The following is a 20,557-nucleotide window of genomic DNA, read 5'->3' as shown; positions in this document are numbered from 1 at the left end:
TTTTGTCAGCTAATCTGCCATTTTGGTTAAGGTTTTTTTGGCAGTGGTAGGCCTTTAATAGCATTGTCCTCTGTTTTCACTGGTACTGATAAGGCCCCTTACTTTTTACTTTGTGAAAAAAGTCTGTCCGTATCAAGATGAGCATTTCTTGTGCAGTAGGCAGATAAGCTACATTGAAAGATCCATGAGTGTTACTGACTTGAAAAGCTTAAAATCTTGGATAATTTTAAAATGAAAAACTTGGATTTGTGCATTTATTTAACCTTGAAGTAACTGCCTAATCTGTAAACATGTAGTTAAAGTAAATCTATCTCTGTGTATTATTGACCTTAACAGACATATTTCACACCTCATGCCAGCATTAGATGTGCATCATTTAACCTGTGGTTGTCAGTTTTATTTTTGCCATCAATTTTTAAATTAAAACGGCAGAGGATATCCATTAATCTGCTAGGCTAATTGTGTCTTGTGTTGCCTTACTGACCTGCTTTGCACCCAGTTCTAGAGAGTGAATGCTGCATGCATGTTGGGTGTGCAAATAAGCTTTGTTGTATTCTGTATGCACGACAGTGCTACTGCTGCTTTTAATGATATTGTCAGGAGCCCACAAACCTGTAACAGAAAAAGAGGTTTGAAAAAGTTGCTGGATGGAATTAAAGCACAGGTGTCAAATTCAGATGCAGCTTAAATCGGTTATCAGTTACTGTGGCTAATGGAACAGACTTCTTTTACCTTAATTTTAATGGCTTTCTGTTCATAAAAGTAAAAACCTGTAATAGTTTTCTCCTTAACTGGCAGTCACAGTCAGTCAGTCATTGTCCAACCCACTATATCCTAACACAGAATCACGGGAGGGTCTGCCGGAGTCAATCCCAGCCAACACAGGGTGCAAGGCAGGAACAAATCCCCGGGCAGGGCGCCAGCCCACTGCAGGGCACACATCAAGCACACACTAGGGACAATTTAGGATCGCCAGTGCACCAAACCTGCATGTCTTTGGACCGTGGGAGGAAACCGGAGCACCCGGAGGAAACCCACGCAGACACTGGGAGAACATGCAAACTCCACACAGGGAGAACCCAGGAAGAGAACTCAGGTCTCCACCGTGCTGCCCTAACAATAAAGATGCAAATTCAGTCAACAGATGTCCAGCTAAGTCTGGGATCTGCAACTCACTTCCTAGAGGGACACCATTTTTGGTTCAACATTATTATTATTATTATTATTATTATTTTGTTTAAAGCCAATTCTTGCTGTTAATGAAACACATTTAATTCTTTGGTTTGTTGGTGCTCTCAATCTGTCACACCAGGCCTTTCCAAAGCTTGCTTTCTTTTTTTTTCTTTTCTTTTTTTTCTGTCTCCTGAGAACACTGTTAATTTTTTATGGAGCTGGGCAGTGCGGATAATTGTCTCAGACCTTATTTTTTTTTGTTTTGTTTTATTAGGACATGCATGATGGGCGCATTGATGCAAAATGGATAAGGCCAGGTTGTTCTGTTTGCCAGCTTTGCATCTCATTATTGTTTGGCTGCTGGGGAAAAAAGAAACCAGTTCTGAATCTTTAAAAACAAGTCAGTTAAAATTAAGATAAAAAAAAAAAATCTGTTGCCTTAGTGGCAGTAATTTGGTTCTAATTAAGAAAAGGGCCACAAAGAGAACCAATAGCCACTGTGGCCTTCCAGGATCCGAGTTTGACACCCCTGAATTTGAGGTACTGCTTAGCTTTGTTGTGAATCGGATCAAATATCTTGAGGTTGTCAGTATAGAAAATTGTAAAATTTTAATGTCAGCATTTCAACTTTTTATAGAGAGATCAAGGAATTCTGTGCATTACATGCAAAATTGTGTGTGGTTTACTTCTTATACTACTAAGTTTTGTAGTTTGTGTTCAGAAAGAAGTGTTAATGTTGCTTTCAATAGCATAGCAATGCTTGTTTGGTTTAGAGTCACAAGACTGTAAAAACAAAGGTCACTTTGTTGGCTTTGTAATTGTTGAAAGTTATGATTAAACTTGTCTCTTTATTTGGTGTGTGCTGCTCAGGCCTCATGATTCTCGACTTGCCTTCCTGTCTACCATCTGTGTTTGCAGTGTGTGACAGGCTGATCAGGTTTTGCAGCAATGGAAAAACAAGACAGCCAGGCAGTTGTCTGTTCCAGACACTTTAGTGCAGAAGGCTGACAAGCATGCAACCAGCAACAGTATTACAATCGCTCAAGCAGGACTCTTAAGTGGTCTGCATTCTAGGACACATGCCTAAGTTCAGATAGGCATGAGTAGTTGGTGTCAAAGGAGCGAGAGTGAAAGAGCTAAGACAGTTTGTGCAAAATTCGAAAATGTAACATTTACTAAGATTTAATTTGGTTAATTAGTCCTTGTGTGAAAATTATGTCTTAGGTTGGTATCCTTGATTGCATTGCCATATTTTTGAGTATCTTAACTTTACGTGTGTATATAAATGTATATGTGACATGTTAGAGGAAAAAGTTAAATATTGGTCAGTGAAACTAGCGATTTTTATATATATATATAATATTATATATAAGGACTGTCATAATTAGAATGTATAGTTTTATTGGGCTGAGAATAAAGCTCATGTTTCCAACTATGTTAACCCTTTATCAAGAATGCCAAACATTTGTGGAAGCCCTCTAGTATATATGCAGGCAAATTTTAAATTTTCTTTTGCATTTTTAGCACGGAAGTGGAATTACTTAAATCAGTTACTGTATATCCTTTTTATATGTATTATCAAACTTGATGTTTATTTATTGAATTGGTTACTAAGACACCAGGCATTATTGCATGCTTAAGGTGACTTCCAGGGTATTTTGAGTCATTGATCACTTCCATCCATCCACGAAACCCTTTTTGCCCGTTTGAGTTGTGGGTGACCGTGTATTCTGGCAGCATCGTTCATAAGGCAGAAAGCAGCTTCGGGTTGGGGAACTTAGAAAGTAAGGCAAAGACATCCATACCTGCCTGTATGGAGCCGTTGTGTTATTGCCATTTAATATAACTACTGTGGAAGAAAACTGAAACGCCCAGAAAATAATGCACACATTGATGGGGGAAAATGTGCAAATTCTACGTGTGGTGTAGTCAGGCAGGAGTTTTCAACCCAAGGTTCTGGAGCTGTGAGAAAGCAGTATTAACTAACTAATTATGCTGTCTCAAATTTTAGAATGATTTTTTTTGCATTTATTAAATAACTCGACCTACAATTGCTCCGTCCTGGGTATGACGTTAATCTGCATCCAGCCTTGCATGTAGGCCCTCCAACCTGCAGGGAAAAATCTGGGGGTTGGTGGCAGAATTGGCATTCCAGCCACCATTAAAAAACCTCACACTGGTCCATTCCATCTGAACAAGTGTGGTGCTGAGGTGTCACCCGTTGTATGGCTGCATTCGGGTCCTAATCTGGTATCCTGAGTTTGTCATGTGCTGGGTGCGGCAATGTGCTGTATCAGCGCATGCTCCTAACCTCCTCCTCCTCAACCTGAATACATGCAAAAAGAAATGAACAATAAAGAATGTGTGATTGTGTTCAGTAGTGGGAAAATGAAATGTACATTCAAATTCTTGACTACCTGTTTTCTAAAACAGTCAACTGAAATCAAATTAAAGCCAATAAACAACAATGTATTAATATAAAATTTAGGCCGTCCAAATTCCAGGATGTATATAACCAGTACATTCCATTTATTTTTCTGAGCCTGTTTATTCAATTTGGTTATGAAGAACCTCAGCCAAGTCCGTCAGCATTGTGCCAAAGTTAGGAATTAACCCTGATTAGAGCGTCGGTCAATTTTAGAGCACCCTTGCTCACCTAGGCTAATTCTGGGACAGTGTAAGGTCATCTTTGCATTTATCTGTTTATGTTGTTTTTAATTAATCTTTTGAAACCATTTTTAAATGTCCTTGTGTTAAAGACTGTCATTGATACAATGAATTGGGATACTTCAGGCGCTTTTTACCTCTTAGGTGAAAAATTTCTTTTTTTACCTCCATATCTGTGCTGCGATCTTGTAAAACCGACTGGCCGATCATACAATTTAGAGTAAGAGCAATAGAGCTTAAAGCTGCTGCAGCTTGTAACTGCATAGTACAAAGTCAGGAAATGCAGATGTGTTTGTGAATTGGCAGAAGGAAGTGCAATGAAAAATGAAAATATCAGTGGTACTCAAATTTACCAACTGTTACCAGAAGTGACGAAGATGTCAAACTGTTTTCCCTGAAACTTTTTATATAGGTACTTGTCAACCCAATGCACATTTCGAAACTGGTCAAAATGCTCTACTTGTGTTTGGGGAAACTGTAAGGAGTCCCTGTAGTTGACCATTCAGCTTACAGCAGTATGCACCATGATTACGAATTAGATTTGCAAGACAGCACTGTTGTAGCATTGGCCACATTTTTTTTTCCTTTTATTCACTTGCTGCCTCTCTTTAATCATAGCTTTTTTTTTTTTTTTTTTACTGCGACACACATCAGTTGTGGCAGGTGAATTTGGAAGCAGAACACAACCGCTTTACTGTCAGGCAGCATGATTACTCTTCATCCATCAGTGCAACACAGGGAAGAAACTGACATGAGCAAGTGTTTAAACAGGTGCTACATGTGTCAAATTTATTTTAAAAAAGAAAACCATTGACTGCTGCAGGCAATTGGATCACAAGCAGCTACAGTTTGGATTCCTGTTTCTCAAGGTTAGCACCACTAAGCTTCCAGCTATTAGAATAGATTACTATGTCATAATAATAGCTGTAGGGCTTGATGGCTGAGAGTGGGACAAGGATGGATGCTGAGAGTTTTATTGCTTTCCATTAAAATGCCTCCAGATGTTTGAGTTAGTCTAGTGTAATGAGGATAAATATTTTGAAAGTGATTTGAATCTTTTTATCTCTTTATGTATCCGTTTTATAGGGATCTATATTCACATTACCTTGCTTCTGGCTTTTTGTGTCAGATGAGGTTTTGAACTGAAAACATTTGCTTTTATTGACATTTTGATTTGCTTTTGTGACTCAGACTTTAAAATTCTTTTCATTTTCAGATGTGTTGACTGAGATATAGCTTGTTTGTTCAGTTAACAACACAGCACACAGAGGGATAGGACAGTATAGTTTTTGGGTTAAATTAAATTTGAGTTTACAAATTCTACCCATTTCTTTGTAGGTTTTTATCTAGATTCCCCAGTTTTACTCCCACATCTCCCATAGATGCACAAGCCATGGTATTGGGATCAGTTTGCTTGTACACAATTTCCTGTTTGACTAGTACTTTTACCAGTCTTAATAGTCAGACTACTTGGATTTTGCATTTTAACAACTTTGGATGATGGTTCTATGAAAATCCCTATGCTGTTATTAGTATATACCCTTTATGAAGTTCTCCTTGGAGGAGTAGGACTGATGGGAAGGTGGTATGAAAATCCACACAAGACTGTGGGCGAGGCTTGACTTTGGTTGTGCACATGTGCCGAGCTACATGATGTGGCTCTATCTTAATTTTAAAATGACAGTATGGCTCGGAATATTGACATTTGGAAGTTGCTTTTAACATACAGCCAGTGCATCTGTGCTTGCTTATTGTTGCTACAAGTTTAAGTCTGAGCCCTTAAGTGCTCCTCTTTTATGGATGGATCCTTAGCTTTGTCTGCTAATATCAGGACTGTGGTGGTAACACTTTAATCTAGTTTTGAGAGGCTATTGAATAATTGTTTCACCTTTAAGATTGTCTGGGAAAATTTTACAGGTAGTTAAACAAGCAACTGAAGGATGTTTACATATGTTGTTGTGATTCACTTTTTCTCCCCCGGAGGACTAGTTGTGCTTATTTTATTTTTTTAATGATTAATAGTTTCTCATCCATTTTATTAAACTGATTATAGCAACTGTATTTTAGCGTCTAGGTTCAGTTTTAAGCTGCCATCCTTCACTTTTTGCTCTTAAGTTTGCTTCTGCTTTAACTACAGTTTCCGTTTTCCTTTTGAACACAGTAAGTTAGTATAAATGGGAAGCTGTTCATTTAATATGTTCTTCTGGCATATCCGATTTACTTCGCAGAATTCAAATATTGCGATATCTACAGTTTTTATACAGTGTTTGATTATTTATAATGTGAATTAGGGTTATCTGTAATTGAAAGCTGATACAAGTCAATTGGGAAATGTATCATGGAAAACCTTAAAGGAATATTCTCTCTCTCATTTATATCTATCTATCTCTCTATTTATACACACAGACACACACAGGGTGAGTCAAAATTCTGTTAACATTTGAATGGCCGAAACAATTTATTCACAAAACATACTTCATATATGTAAGATAATTTACATGAATGTCTCAACCTTTTCGCCATCATGTTCAACACACACAAACCAACAAGCAACAGTCCCATTTAAAGCCTGGACACAAATTTCTGAGGGTCACTGGCTTGCATGAAAGGTGTCTCAACAAACAGCAGGGTTGGCTATCTCTCTACCATCTTTGTCCTGTGAATAAAGTCTCGATCTATCGATTGATTGATTAATTCCTGGCAGCTGAGTCTGCATTAACGCAAGCTTTTTAAACATACTGCTAGAATTTTTTTTATGTTTCCTGCAAAATTGTAGGGCAGTATCTTTCATAAATGCAGTGAGCATGACAAGGAATATGTCACTTATTTCTAAAGTGTTTTTGTGGGAGGTACACTTTAAACTACAGTACAGTGACAGGTTTTTTTGGATGCTGATATTTAAGATTATTGGCCAATGGTATCATTGCTCCATTGTGTTACTTAGCCTTTTATCCAAAAGAACTTGCTGATCATAAGAGAAATACCAGGGTGGCCATACAAGTGCTAAAATACATTATTAAAAGACACTTGATATGCTCTCACAGCCAGAAGCACTAAATGTATGTATAGTCATGTGCCAGTTTACAGCTTCATTTGGGACCTGCCATTTGTGTACAAAGTGTGAAGATCATGGCAATTGAGGCTTTGCAGATCTGGTGTGTGTTGACAAAAATGTTTATTCATATAGCACATTTTCATACAAACAATGTTGCTCAAAGTGCTTTACATGGTGAAGTAAAAAAGGAAGTTAATATATCTATACTAATAAAAGGCAAAGCCCTCACTCACTCACTCACTCATCACTAATTCTCCAACTTCCTGTGTAGGTAGAAGGCTGAAATTTGTCAGGCTCATTCCTTACAGCTTACTTACAAAAGTTGGACAGGTTTCATTTCGAAATTCTACGCCTAATGGTCATAACTGGAAGGTATTTTTCTCCATTAACTGTAATGGAGTTGAGCTGAAAGACGGGGGCGGAGTTTCGTGTGACATCATCACGCCTCCCACGTAATCACGTGAACTGACTGTCAACGCAGTACGTAGAAAACCAGGAAGACCTCCAAAAAGCGCTTAAGAAAACATGCATTATATAATTGAGAAGGCAGCGAAACAATAAGAAGCGAGCGAGTGGCATATACTACCATATTCATGAGTGCTGCTACCTCGGAAAGAAAGCAAGGTGTAAACCTAAACTTTAAATTAAGTTCATAGACAGGCTACCGCTGGTGTTTCACATGCCCACAGGTAATGCGGGATACAAGTTTAATGAGAGGATGCAGGATATAAATGAGAGTTTTGATCACTTTGTAACTAAGTTAAAATTGTAGGTGAAGGGGTGTGCTTATGCAAATTCCGAGAGACTGTGTTTGTGGGGGATTGACAGTTAAGGCGGGTGGGGGAGTCACGCCATCTCCCCTCCCACCTCATTTCGCTCTGAGCTGAGCTCCGCAGCTAACGCCGTCATCCGAAGCAACTTCACACTGCCACCAAATACTCACAGAAAAATCCACAAGTTAATACACACGCTGTCTCTAGAGTTTCTCCACACTGAATCCTCCAGGCACTACTTACAAAAGGTCACATTGACAATCGTGTTACGCTATTTTTAAAATCTTTCCTTTTCTTAGCACAAGCACAGCTGAGAAGCTTCGATGCATGTGCTCCATAACGCTGAAAAATAATGCATTTAATCACACTTTGCATTACAAGCAAAGGGAGCTTTTGTCAATGCATGATTTCCTGGTACACGATTACATTGATCAGCGATCCCGATTCATTTTACCCTCGCACCACCTTAGTTTGAGAAGAAGTATGAAAAATATGAGGTTAACACAGAAAACAGATCACCAATTCAAGCTTTATGAATAATCGATTCGCCATCAATAATTGTTTTGGTAAAGCCATCCTCCTTCCATTTTATAATTTTTCCGTCACTAGCCATGATTAAATGAACGGTAAAAAGTAAGAGCAAGCGAGGTGACTTATTTAGGCAGGAATATATATGACAGCAACACTCATGACAATGTCAATCATGTTACGTTATTATTAAAATGTTTTCTTTTTCATTACTTCTTTAACACACTACTTCTCCGCTGCGAGGCGCTGGTATTTTGCTATATATATAATATATGAATTACCTCCAAAGAGCGCTGAGACTTTTGATATCATGAACGTGTGTACAAAAGGGGTCTCCTGCCCAGCAAAAGTCGAGCAGTCAGCGCGTGCGGCATAGCTGTGCCGCCTTTGAGACGCTGACTGCGCTTCTGCCTTAAGTCAAAGTGAGCACTTTTAATTTTTTTCATCCGCCCCCTGAGCTATAGCCCAGACAAGTGCAAACACGGAACCCATTTTCTACACCACGGCAAAATAATATTAAGGCGATTCACACTTTGTTTTGCACGTATACGATTATCAGGTCCTCAGCTCGGATTATGAACACACGCATACGAGTGGAGGACTGACAGTGCCATCACAGCCGATTAATGGCGGGACGCCTCACCAGTCTACACAAGACCCACGCGACTGTCCCCAAAAGGCGATCATAACGCCAGCTTAACACATCTCTATACTATATAAAAGAAAAGGCAACTTTCCTTTCTTTACACCTTTTTCCTTTTATCCCAAACCAAAGCCTTTCTCTTAACACTGCAGAGGACACAAAACTAATTTTCTTTAATTGCCGGTAAGGCACATTACCAGAGGCACAAATTTGAACGTTCACATAGAAAATTTAATTTCTATACCACAGCTGTCGTGTAGCGCTTTCAAAAGGGATCTACTACCAGAGATGATCCATATACATTTTAGCTGCTGTTAGTTACTTACCTGTTGTGTTACACAGTCTTTAAAATGTAGTTTACCCAAACCACTCCAGTAGTGCTCAATGTACCTGTACTTCTTAAAACGTTAATGTTTTACTGTTTAATAACTTATAGACTATATTTCATTATTTTTCCCTTGCACTCAGTGACCAAAGCTATACACACACATATAGACACATACAAACATACACACAAGTATATGTATGTGTATATATATGTATGTATGTGTATATATATGTATGTATGTGTATATATATGTATGTATGTGTATATATATGTATGTATGTGTATATATATGTATGTATGTGTATATATATGTATGTATGTGTATATATATATATATATAATATACACACCCCTATCTAGATTATATATATATATCAGATATAGATATATATATATATAGAGAGAGAGAGAGAGAGGAGAACAACACTCATATCAATGACAAAACAATTACATTAACAATCATGTTACGTTATTTTAAAAATTTTTCATTTTCTTTTTCGTACCTTCTTTAAAACACTACTTCTCCGCTGCGAAGCGCGGGTATTCTGCTAGTAAAACATAAACAAGATTAGGTAATAATACTATACAGCATGCAACAAAGAAAAAGGTAATGTCAAATGGCCAGGGAGACAGAAAAGACAAACTCCAGTGAGGCTGGAGAAAAAAACAAAATATGCAGGGGTTCCAAGGCCAAAAGACCTCCCAGCCCCCTCTCGGCATTAAATCAGTCCTCATGGTTTATAGGCTTCACATGGAAGAATGTGGTGATGATGATGGTGGTGGTCATGTGGACATCTGGAACACCTGTCATTCAATCTATAAACGCAGGTTCAGCATTTTGCCTTGATCAGGTGGTGGTGGCACAGATTAGAACGGGGAAAAAGACAGTGGAGAATATTACAAGTTAGTATGAAATGGCAGAACCCAGAAGAAAACAATTCCTTGCCCATATAGGGATAAAACTAAAATGTAGCTATGAAAAAGGCATTTAAATTTCTTTTTTTAAAAACAGTTTCTTAAATTGTTCTACAGTATTTAGCCAGCCGGATTTCTTTTGGTAAAGTATTCCAGATTTTGGGTGCATAACAGCCAAAGGCTGCCTCACCGCTTCTTTCAGGTTGACTCATTTGAAGATCTGAGGTTACGTCTTGGAGTGTAAGTGGACAGACATTCCAAAGTATAGGATGGCACATATACTTTAACTGACAGCATGGAGTAGTGCATACTAGTCTTCTCGTTTCTCAACCACTAAATCATGCAGCTGGTGTGTCATGCATTGCCATCGTTCACACATGGGTTGCGATGGGTTGTCTAATCTAGTGTTTCTCAACCACTGGGTTGTGATCCCAATTGCTGCTGGTGTGCCACAGGTTTCCATTGTTGGTTCACCACTAGGCTGTCTTAAGTGATTGACAGTTAGCAGTATGTTTCCAGATTTCCAAGTGAGCTTGTTTCACCAGTGGTGTAGTTTGCAGTTGTGTGCTAGTGGGTTGTCATTGAATTTAAAAAGGTAAAAGTGGGTTGTGGGGCTGTAAAGGTTTAGAAGTACTGGTGTTTAAAGAAGGCAGTTTGAGACGAATACACAAGAATGTGCCTTGTGGAACAATGTCGATCAGAACAAACATTAAAGGGCCCTCAAGAGTCAGAAAACACTAGAGACCCTGTGAAATATTTTTAAAAATGAAACATTTATTACTGTGGCTGGTTTTGCCAATTTCTAGAACATTATTTTCTTCCCGCCCTGAGTTGAGAGCATGACTTGCCTCAACTTGGTTGGCTGTAAATTGACAACGTGACTGTATATGGAAGGGAATTTATCGTGGGTGGATAGTATCAAATAATCGATCGCTAACATCAGTGTTAAACCCTTTGCTCAATTATCTGGAGATTTGGAGTTTTATGCCTTTTGGTTCTTCATGAAATTTGAATGTAGTTTCACCTACCTGGTTTTTGTATCGCAAAGTACAGTATAATGGATAAAATAATGATCATAAGTAACTTCTGATTCTGTCCTTCATCTTGGATGTATTGTAAATCTGCACTGTAATCAATCTGAGTAAATTATTCAATTCAACAACACATAATTCAATCAGTAAATTTGGAAAATTACTGAAGTGATGTTTTTTAATAACTTGTTTTAAAATAAGAGCAGAAAGGTCTTATGTTTAAACGCATAGTCCTGTTTGGATGCATTTCTAGCTTGTGAATTTTCAAGAAGCAGTTTATTTAACAATGCTTTAGCCAAAAATGCATCTCTCTGAAACATTTCTTGCATCTAACTCGACATTTTAATTGTGACGTGAGTAAATGGAGATTTCATTCATGAACTTTTTCATATTCTTTGCTACTGTTCAGGCTGCATGTCCATTGAAATCAATTGTATCAGAAATTTAATGATCTCACTTCTTAAAAACAGATGAGATTAAAAGTGTGTTCAACCATCACTACTATCAAATAGAGTAAGTACCAGGGAAATGCAAAAACATTTTGGTGGAGTAAATGCTTGAGGCAGTAGATGATAAAAAGTTCTATTTAAGTCAAATGCACATTCTTCGCTGTAGAAGCTCGTAAAAAAGTTAATAGATTGCAATTTGTAAGTCTTGTTCTTACATGGAACTCCACTGTGAAGGCACTAAACCCACATAGGCAGCTGTCAGGGTGGTGCTGGCACAGACTGTTAAGTAAAATTAAATATTTCAAAATTTGCAATGGTGTTTGAATCATTCAGTACAGGAACGTGACACTTGCATATTTTAATAAACGTTAAAGGCTCGACATGTAAAACAGACGTGTTTTGCAGATGCACATTTTTGGTTTATGAAGCGGCTTTCTGTTTCTATAAAGAAATCAGAAATTGCCAAATAACTATGTGACTAATCCAATTTTGAGTGAGCCTCATGTTGAATGCACATGATTAGCTTTTCGCGAGGCATCCAGATCTTCCAGCTTCTTTCATCAATGCTTTCTTTTTTCCAGAAAATTGAAATGAAAGATTTATTTTGAATTTTTTGGGTGAATGATTAATATTATTTAGAATTTTTTTTTCTTTTGGTGGTCTGCTACTTGTGAGACCTTGCATGCAGTCTAATAAGAAAAAGTCAGAAAGGAAAGTGGCGTTTGTGTGCGTAGGTGAGTGTTTTGACCTTGTTTCAACTTTGGAGCTTTGGATTTTTGACAACAGCTATTCTATTGAGACCACATCTGACGAGAGCTCAGACCCGTAGAGGGGGGTGGACTTGGGGTTCCATTGATTTCTGTCAGTTCAAAGCTGATAGTAGTGACATACTTCCATTTTGAAGGGGATGACAGTTTAATGCCTCTGTTATCTGCTGCACTCCATTTATATGGTCGACTACTGCATTGTTGATTGTATTATTGTGTAAGTTCCTATGTTGGCCCTTTTTTTATACTGTGTAGATCTTAATAAAATGTCTAAATTCCCATACACTTACCACTCTGTGATTAGGTACTTTAGCACTTCCTGCCCCCTTCCCTTCTACATCTGTAACCTCAGGTAATTAGACAGAATAAAAAAAAAACAGGAAGAAGTTAAGTTACATACTGTATATAATAATGTATTATTGATAAAAATGCACAAAAGTATTAAGGAAGCAGAATACTATGTGAATATTGGTAAACCATACCCTTACAGCTTAATTAATAGTGCATATTGTGTCCATAGGCAGCTCTTGGCTTGTCTTCAGACTTGCTTGCTTTATTACCACATGGCCTTTGAAAAGGTGTGTTAAAACAGAATACATGCCTGTCTCAATATGGTTACCGAGATAGAGTTGTCTTCAGCATGGTCAACTCTTCAACACTTCAACAAAATACAGACCAATGGGGTGTCCTAGTACAGGATGGTGTTCATAAACAGCTATACTCTAGACCAATACAATTAGTTTGTCTGTCCCTTCCTGGGTCATTCACCAATGAAAGTGCTCAGGTACAGCTCATCCCCCAGTTGCTTTGTTTAGTTAGTTTATGGCCTTCCTGTGGGCAATGGCTTATAAGCTATGTGTCCAGACTGGTCTGATGCTCCAACCCCTCACCATAAATTTCACATCCTGATTTAGTCCTAAAGATTTGCGAGATTTGGTTAGGTAAGCATCAGAGCACTACTGTTCTTATCAGTGAAGTAAAGCATGTTTCCTGAAACACTAATATGACATTTTCTTTGTCTAGCTTACAAACAAAGATATGCAGAATATTTATCAAATTATATGCAACCTATCACACCGGTTTACTTGTCCTTCCTCCGAAGAGCTTGGATTGCACATTTTGAAAGTTCTGCTGTGAAATTCCTGCTAAGGATAGAACTTGTTGAGGCAGGATGACCACCTTGTATCTTGTTACTATGCTCACTCGTGCTGTGGTGTAAGAATTGAAGGTTTGACTGACCCAGCTTCCAGACTTTCTTCTTCTGGTTTGTTTCTTGTCCAGTTGGCTTCCTTCTATACAGGTTTCTTGTTTCAGTTAATCACTTTGGTTCAATGAACTCAGTATGTCCTTCAATATGAACTCTGCTTGTGTATTTTTAATACAGAAAAAGTCTAAAGTAACTAGGGGGCTCTGCCCACTGCGCGCTTCGCTCGCCCACCCCCGGGTTTGGTTAACCGGATATACAATGTTAAGAGATTATTTTCATGGAAATTGTTACATATGCATTATTTTCATTTTTACGTTAAAACTTTAGTAAAAACAATATTTGGAATGAACTTTTCTTCAAGATCGCATTGAATTTTGATTCTGTGTTTGGACTTGCATCGTGACAACACAATGTGTGAGTGAATATCATTTCTTTCTCTCTAATTGATAAAACGACTTTTTCGAATGTTTGTCCATGCTCTTTCTTCTTCACTTTGTCGTTGACATGTCATCTACAATGTATAAAATGATTGTCCTGATAAAATTTATAAGAGCTAAGAGCGCAGGAAGTGTGTCTGAAAGAAGCATTCACATGACTGAGGTTAGATAACCGTGGTCTTGTTTGAAAATAGTTGTATGTAGGGGGTGACTTGAAAGAATCTCACGTTAAAAGTCTCTGTCTCATGGGACTTCATACCGCGCCAGCGTTTATGGAATCTTTTATTTCTTGCTGGCAACACAAGTTAGACGATCTACAAGTCTCCTACTTAAACTTTAAATCGAACAACATATTGATCTCTTTTCGCTGTTCCGTTATTTCAGAGTAATAATTTCCATTTGTTTGCACTGATGCAATCTTTACTATCCTTTTTTTGAGACTTTCAAATTTTCGTACTTCCATTAACTCTAACCTGCTCTGCATGTGTACTGCCCCAACATTTTTGAATTCTTTACGACGTTCTACTTTGTCATCCTACTCTTTGTCCTTTATTTTCGGCCCCATTTGTGGAGTCGTCTCGTTGGACGTAGAAGTGTCTCTGAGAAAATCACGTCTCGTCTCCGCCCAAGATTTTTTTTGATAATAGAGACATTTCAAAGACCATTACAGTTTTATTGGCCTTCATAATATACTAGTATTTTTTTTTAAGCTGGGTTCCTGTTCTGCAGTATGTGAAACAAGACAATAATCACCCAGACAAGCAGTACTGTGTAAGAGCAATCATGTACTAAAATCAACATAACCAAGCATAATTTACCAAAGCACAACAGTAACATATACAGTGCAAAACAAAGGCAATACACAGCTTGAGGGATGATGTAATATTGGGACAGCTTAGTTATTAGCTAAACAAATGGGCTTGATGGACTTAATGGTCTGATCTCTTTTGTTAAATTATGTTCTTAATAAATAAATAATAAATGATTTAATGCATAAATGGTTTAATATATAAATATTACTTTTGTTAGGCACTGAGCTATATATCTACAAAGTAATCCGATTTATCTGGAAAGCAACTATTTGTTACTATTTTAAGGAAATAAAAATACTCGTCATAAAATATTTGGAAATCTGGATTTGCTATTTTCTACTGACACTAACGCAGAAGGCAAAATAAACATTTAAGACAAACTTTATTTAGAAATCTAGAGTGCTTAAGACTTTTGAGGTACCGTAATTGGGGAAAGACTAACAGTAGCTTGACAGACAAATGTTCTTTTTCCAATGCTTTAAATTATTGCACTTTGTTCCTTCTAGAACTTGCTTGTTTTGTGTGCCTCTTTTCCAGTGTTTGAATAAAAGTAATCAAGTGTGGCGGCTATCTTGGAAAGAAAAAGAATAACCCCTAACATTCTGTAACTTTGCCAGGTATTGGTGCAGATTATTTCCTGGAAAGTGTATCTGTAACTGGTTTCAGCTGGCCTTGTCGGTCAGTCAGTTAGTTCAGTCATCCATGTGTCATGTGCTTTTTGGAGGTGGGCTTCACTTGCTCAGGCAAGCTGCATATGCACAATTCTAAGGAATCTCTCACTCTGCAGTAGGAGGTGAAGTTTTACTTGCTTTAGAAAATAGTGTAAATTAACATGTAAACATGTGTTTATTCAGTTTTGTGCATATAATACGTATACAATGTATGTTTTGGGGAAAGTTTGCTTTTATGTTTCTTGGTTAAGCTGCCGCCTGAGTTTTACTTTAGCTATCAGGGATGATGGAGGGATGCAGTCCATTTCACTTATTGAGTAAATGCTATCTAGTCGATCTGTATATTGCATGCAGGTGTTGCAAGAGAGGCTTTTTATTAAAAAAAAAAAAAAAAAAAAAAAAGAACTATGTCAAGTACTCGCGTGATGATCAAGGATGATTTTAATCATTACATTTTAATAATTAAGCAGCATTTTAAAAATGGGTGAAAATTGACGAATATATAAACCCGAGGAGAGTTTCATCTTTGTAGTAACTGCTACAGAATGTCGAAATAGCAAAAAACAGAAAAAAAATATCTGCATGTTGGCTGGCTACCAGTTGTGTTAACCACTTTGATACATTTGTGGCAAAATGAGAAAGCTGAGACTGTGCTGAGTAGTTGTGAGCAAGAAGTGTAATTTGTTATCCCCTGTGATTCCAGGTTGTACAGTGAGATCCGGTAAACTTAAGTCGTTAAGTATGACAGTTCTCTGACTCCATTGTTTGGTATGATACCTGCCTTGGCAACAGTGAGAGCAGCCATTTATATTTATATATATATATATATATATATATATATATATATATATATATATATATATATATATATATATATATATATATATATACAGACAGACTATTGAGGAGCAACCCTTTGATGGCCTGGTGACCTGTCCAGGTCCACAACATGGCCTGACAGCATACGGTGCAAGGTGAATCATCTTTTTTAAACTGCATAAGTCAATTAGCAAGTGGATAGATGCATTCAGGATCACATATCTGTAGACATCACTGCTGATCTCCCATATTTAGGAGACTGTTGCCAAGCAAAAGTTTAGTCGTGCTCATTTGAGACTAAGGTGGTAAACTGGAAAGCGTATGTGAATCCAGCACTGTCTTTTTAACCTGCCAGTTCTTCATCTGTGCACACATTGCAATAACCAAGTTATTTTTAAGACAATTTTTTTAGACACGGATCTGGTAAATAAGGCAAGTCATCTAATAATGAGATGGCAAAGTGAAAAACTGAAATTAAAGTGAAATCATTGAGCCTAATGCAATACTCCACTGTATTTTTGTGGTGGATAATTCAGGTATTTTTTACTTGATATAGAGCTGTTTTAAGGAAGTGACTGTGTTCCTCTAATGATTCAATTAGCTACTTATTTCTTTTGCATCCTTCCTATAGTTTCTTTAAAAATCTTTTACAAGTTTTTCAAGTGCTGTCAATCACCTGTTCGTCTAAATTAGCTAATTAACACAAAACAATAGTGTAAATGCATAAATGGTAGCTTGCAAAATGTTTGATTATAATGTATAGGCAAATAAGTCAAAAATATATATTTTCTCAAGTCCAATATGCTGTCACTGGAAACAAAACCTTTCCTGAGCAGGATCAGGTATAAAAAAAAAAAAAATTACGATGTTGCTTTCTTTTAAAAGGTGATGGTTTCCATTCACAATACTTATTAAACATAAAATGCTGTAAAGATGAATACCTGTGCTTACCTGTTCATATGTCTTTAGGAGACTGGCAGTCTGAAATTATTAATAGCACCAGTGTTATTTGACCACTTTCACTTAGGGACTGTCCCTGAAAAATCAGGCACTTTTTCTGTTGCAGTATATCTGTGCTCTGCCTGAAGGCTATATAGGCGAAATGTTATGTCTTTAACCTTCTTTCCTTTGCTACATTTAAATAACCTTTTTTTATTTTTACATTTTACTAGAGCTTTCAAAGCCAAGCCAATATTCTGCTGGACTTGTAAAATGCACTGTATGTAATAGGTGATTCATTCCACATGTTCTTAATTTATGACTGAAAAAAACATAGAGATGCAGGAGAGTAGCAAAAAGTGATTTAATTGCTGTTAAATGAATACTCCATCCAAAAGTATTTTTTTTAGTCTTACCCCAGTGTAGTTTGTGGTGATGGCCAAGAAAAATAGTTTTCTTGCAGAATGAGAGCGAGTTTTAAGATGTAATAGAACCCAGAGGAGACAAATGCTGTACAACTACAGACAAACATCCATGGAAAAGACAAAAAAAATCCCCTTTGTTACTTGTCTTGTATAATTTTCATGTCTATTATCCAGTCTTATTCTGAAAACCTGTGAAACACGTTTTTTTTTCCTAAAATATTAATAGCTACTTTTGGGAAAAATCGGCATACATCATAAACAGGAAACTAAAGCATTCCTATAATACTGTGCTTCAGTTTTAGCTGGTAGAACACCTTTACTGAATGAATAGTCCGAAGAATGCATTTGTATTAAATTTTAACTGTCTCAGAAATGTTGTGGTGTTGATATTACATTCCAAATCGTTAACAAAGTTGTAATATGACTCTTCAGTTACTTATTTCAATTTTCTGCTCTTCTTCAGAATCATGTTTTATAAATTGTAAGAGAGCTGATTTTCATTATTGCTTTTTCATATTTTAGTTTTTTTTTTTTTTTCTCTCAAAAGGTTAAGTAGATGTGACTTTCCTACATATATCTATCCATGTATTAAACCCAGTTGTTCCAATTATAGTTTGCGGAGAACATGTCTCAGCAACACTGAACAGAGGCAGAGCATAGCTAGACATGGGCACCACTCTTTATCAGCAGCACCGTCACCTATACACACACTTGTGCTTGGCCAGTTTAAAGTAGTAATTAATATAATGCACACATCTTTGTGATATGGAAGAAAGGCAATAAATACTTGGAAAGGTGTTGAAAATGCCAGATGATCGTGAAAGTGCCAGTATTTAAACCCAGTTCTTAATGTGTTGGGCCAACAGTATTAAATACAGCGTTGCTCATTTGTGGTCATTCCATCTGTCCACTGTTTCACACCTATGTATGCCTTGTGAAGGTCTTCTCCAAACTAATCATTTCTGCTACTGCCACCTTATGGCTGAAATTTTAATATTTTCTTCATCATGGAGGTGCTTTCTTTAGATTAATTTGTTGGTGTTTGAAGTAAAACTGCTAAAATGCATTTCTAATTATTCTTTGTTTCTCTTTCTGCAGGTTGTGTTGCTTGGTTCAGGCTGGAAGCTGTTGGAGTGAACAGCAAGAGTGGCCCTCCCTCCCCCCTTCCCTTCCCCTCCCCACCCTAGCAGGTGACGGAAACCAGTTCTCCTGGTGTGTCATACCCTTGCAGCTGCTCCCTTAGAAAACACCCCCTTCCCCACTACCCACCCCAATAAACCCACCTGCCACACTTAAGACACCTCAAAGAGGATGGCGAAGGAACAGCCCAATGTGGGGGATCTCCTCCATCTTCTAGAGACGTCTGACCTACATGAACTGGAAGAAGTCAGGGCTGCTATAAATGAGCACCTTAACACAGGTTTAATGTTTTGGCATTATTAAAATGAAATGATTAGTTTCTGTAATAAAAGATCAATTGGCAGTTAAGATAAATCTACTTTCTTCAGCTATTTGTTTTCATTTTTCTTCTTTGGAGATGAATTTTTTAGATAAATTTGCATGTTTACTCAGTTAAAGATCAAGTACTGGAGAAGACTAGTTAAAACTTTTCTTTTTGACTTTCTGCTGTACTTTGTCCGCGATTATATACTGTATATTTGGTAAAAATTGTGTGTGTGTATGTATGTGTGTGTGTATATATATGTATGTATATATATATATATGTATATGTATATATATATATATATACAGTCATGTGAAAACATTAGGACACCCTTTGAAAGCATGTGGTTTTTTGTAACATTTTTAATAAATGGTTATTTCATCTCCGTTTCAACAATACAGAGATTAAAGTAATCCAACTAAACAAAGAAAACTGAAGAAAAGTCTTTTCAAGATCTTCTGTAAATGTCATTCTACAAAAATGCCTATTCTAACTGAGGAAAAGATAGGACACCCTCACATGTATTCCCTCTTAAATTGGCTCAGATCTCACACAGGTATATCACACCAGGTGCACATAATTAGTAGATCGTTACTCTGCATGTTGAATGAGGCTTGCCCTATTTAAACCTCAGACATTTAGTTTGGTGTGCTCCTGACTGTTGAAGTGAGAGTGAGCACCATGGTGAGAACAAAAGAGCTGTCAGAGGACTTCAGAAAAAAGATTGTAGCAGCCTATGAGTCTGGGAAGGGATTTAAAAGATCTCAAAAGATTTTGAAATCAGCCATTCCACTGTCCGGAAGATAGTCTACAAGTGGAGGGCTTTCAAAACAACTGCCAACATGCCCAGGACTGGTCGCCCCAGCAAGTTCACCCCAAGAGCAGACCGCAAGATGCTAAAAGAGGTCTCCAAAACCCTAAAGTGTCATCTCGAGAACTACAGCAGGCTCTGGCTACTGTTGATGTAGAAGTACATGCCTCTACAATCAGAAAGAGACTGTACAAGTTTAACTTGCATGGGAGGTGTGCAAGGAGGAAACCTTTGCTTTCCAAGAGAAACATCGAGGCCAGACTGACATTTGCCAGAGATAAAGTTGACAAAGACCAGGACTTCTGGAATAATGTTCTTTGGACAGATGAGTCCAAAATTGAATTATTTGGACACAACAGCAGAGGACATGTTTGGCGTAAACCAAACACAGCATTCCAAGAAAAGAACCTCATACCAACTGTGAAGCATGGAGGTGGAAGTGTCATGGTTTGGGGCTGCTTTGCTGCAGCAGGACCTGGTCAGCTCACCATCATAGAATCCACGATGAATTCTACTGTGTATCAGAAGGTGCTTGAAGAACATGTGAGACCATCAGTTAGAAAATTAAAGCTGAAGCGGAACTGGACCATGCAACATGACAATGACCCAAAACATACTAGTAAATCAACCAAAGATTGGCTGAAAAAGAAGAAATGGAGAGTC

At 37.4% G+C, this 20,557-nt stretch overlaps 1 protein-coding gene across 1 annotated transcript in view; it reads left to right on the top strand.

The window, feature by feature from the left end:
• The window catches only part of LOC120536016 (hamartin-like), a 64,004-nt gene that overhangs the window by 17,827 nt on the left and 25,620 nt on the right, over positions 1-20,557 (top strand). Inside the window, exon 2 of the mRNA XM_039764301.1 lies at positions 18,738-19,059. Coding sequence (XP_039620235.1) covers positions 18,951-19,059 — 109 coding nt within the window. The 5' untranslated portion in view covers positions 18,738-18,950. The remainder of the gene's footprint in view (positions 1-18,737; positions 19,060-20,557) is intronic.

This window comes from Polypterus senegalus, chromosome 9 (genome assembly GCF_016835505.1).
Source record: "Polypterus senegalus isolate Bchr_013 chromosome 9, ASM1683550v1, whole genome shotgun sequence".
Classification (NCBI taxonomy): Eukaryota; Metazoa; Chordata; class Cladistia; order Polypteriformes; family Polypteridae; genus Polypterus; species Polypterus senegalus.
This window is presented reverse-complemented; position numbering and strand designations above follow the sequence as displayed.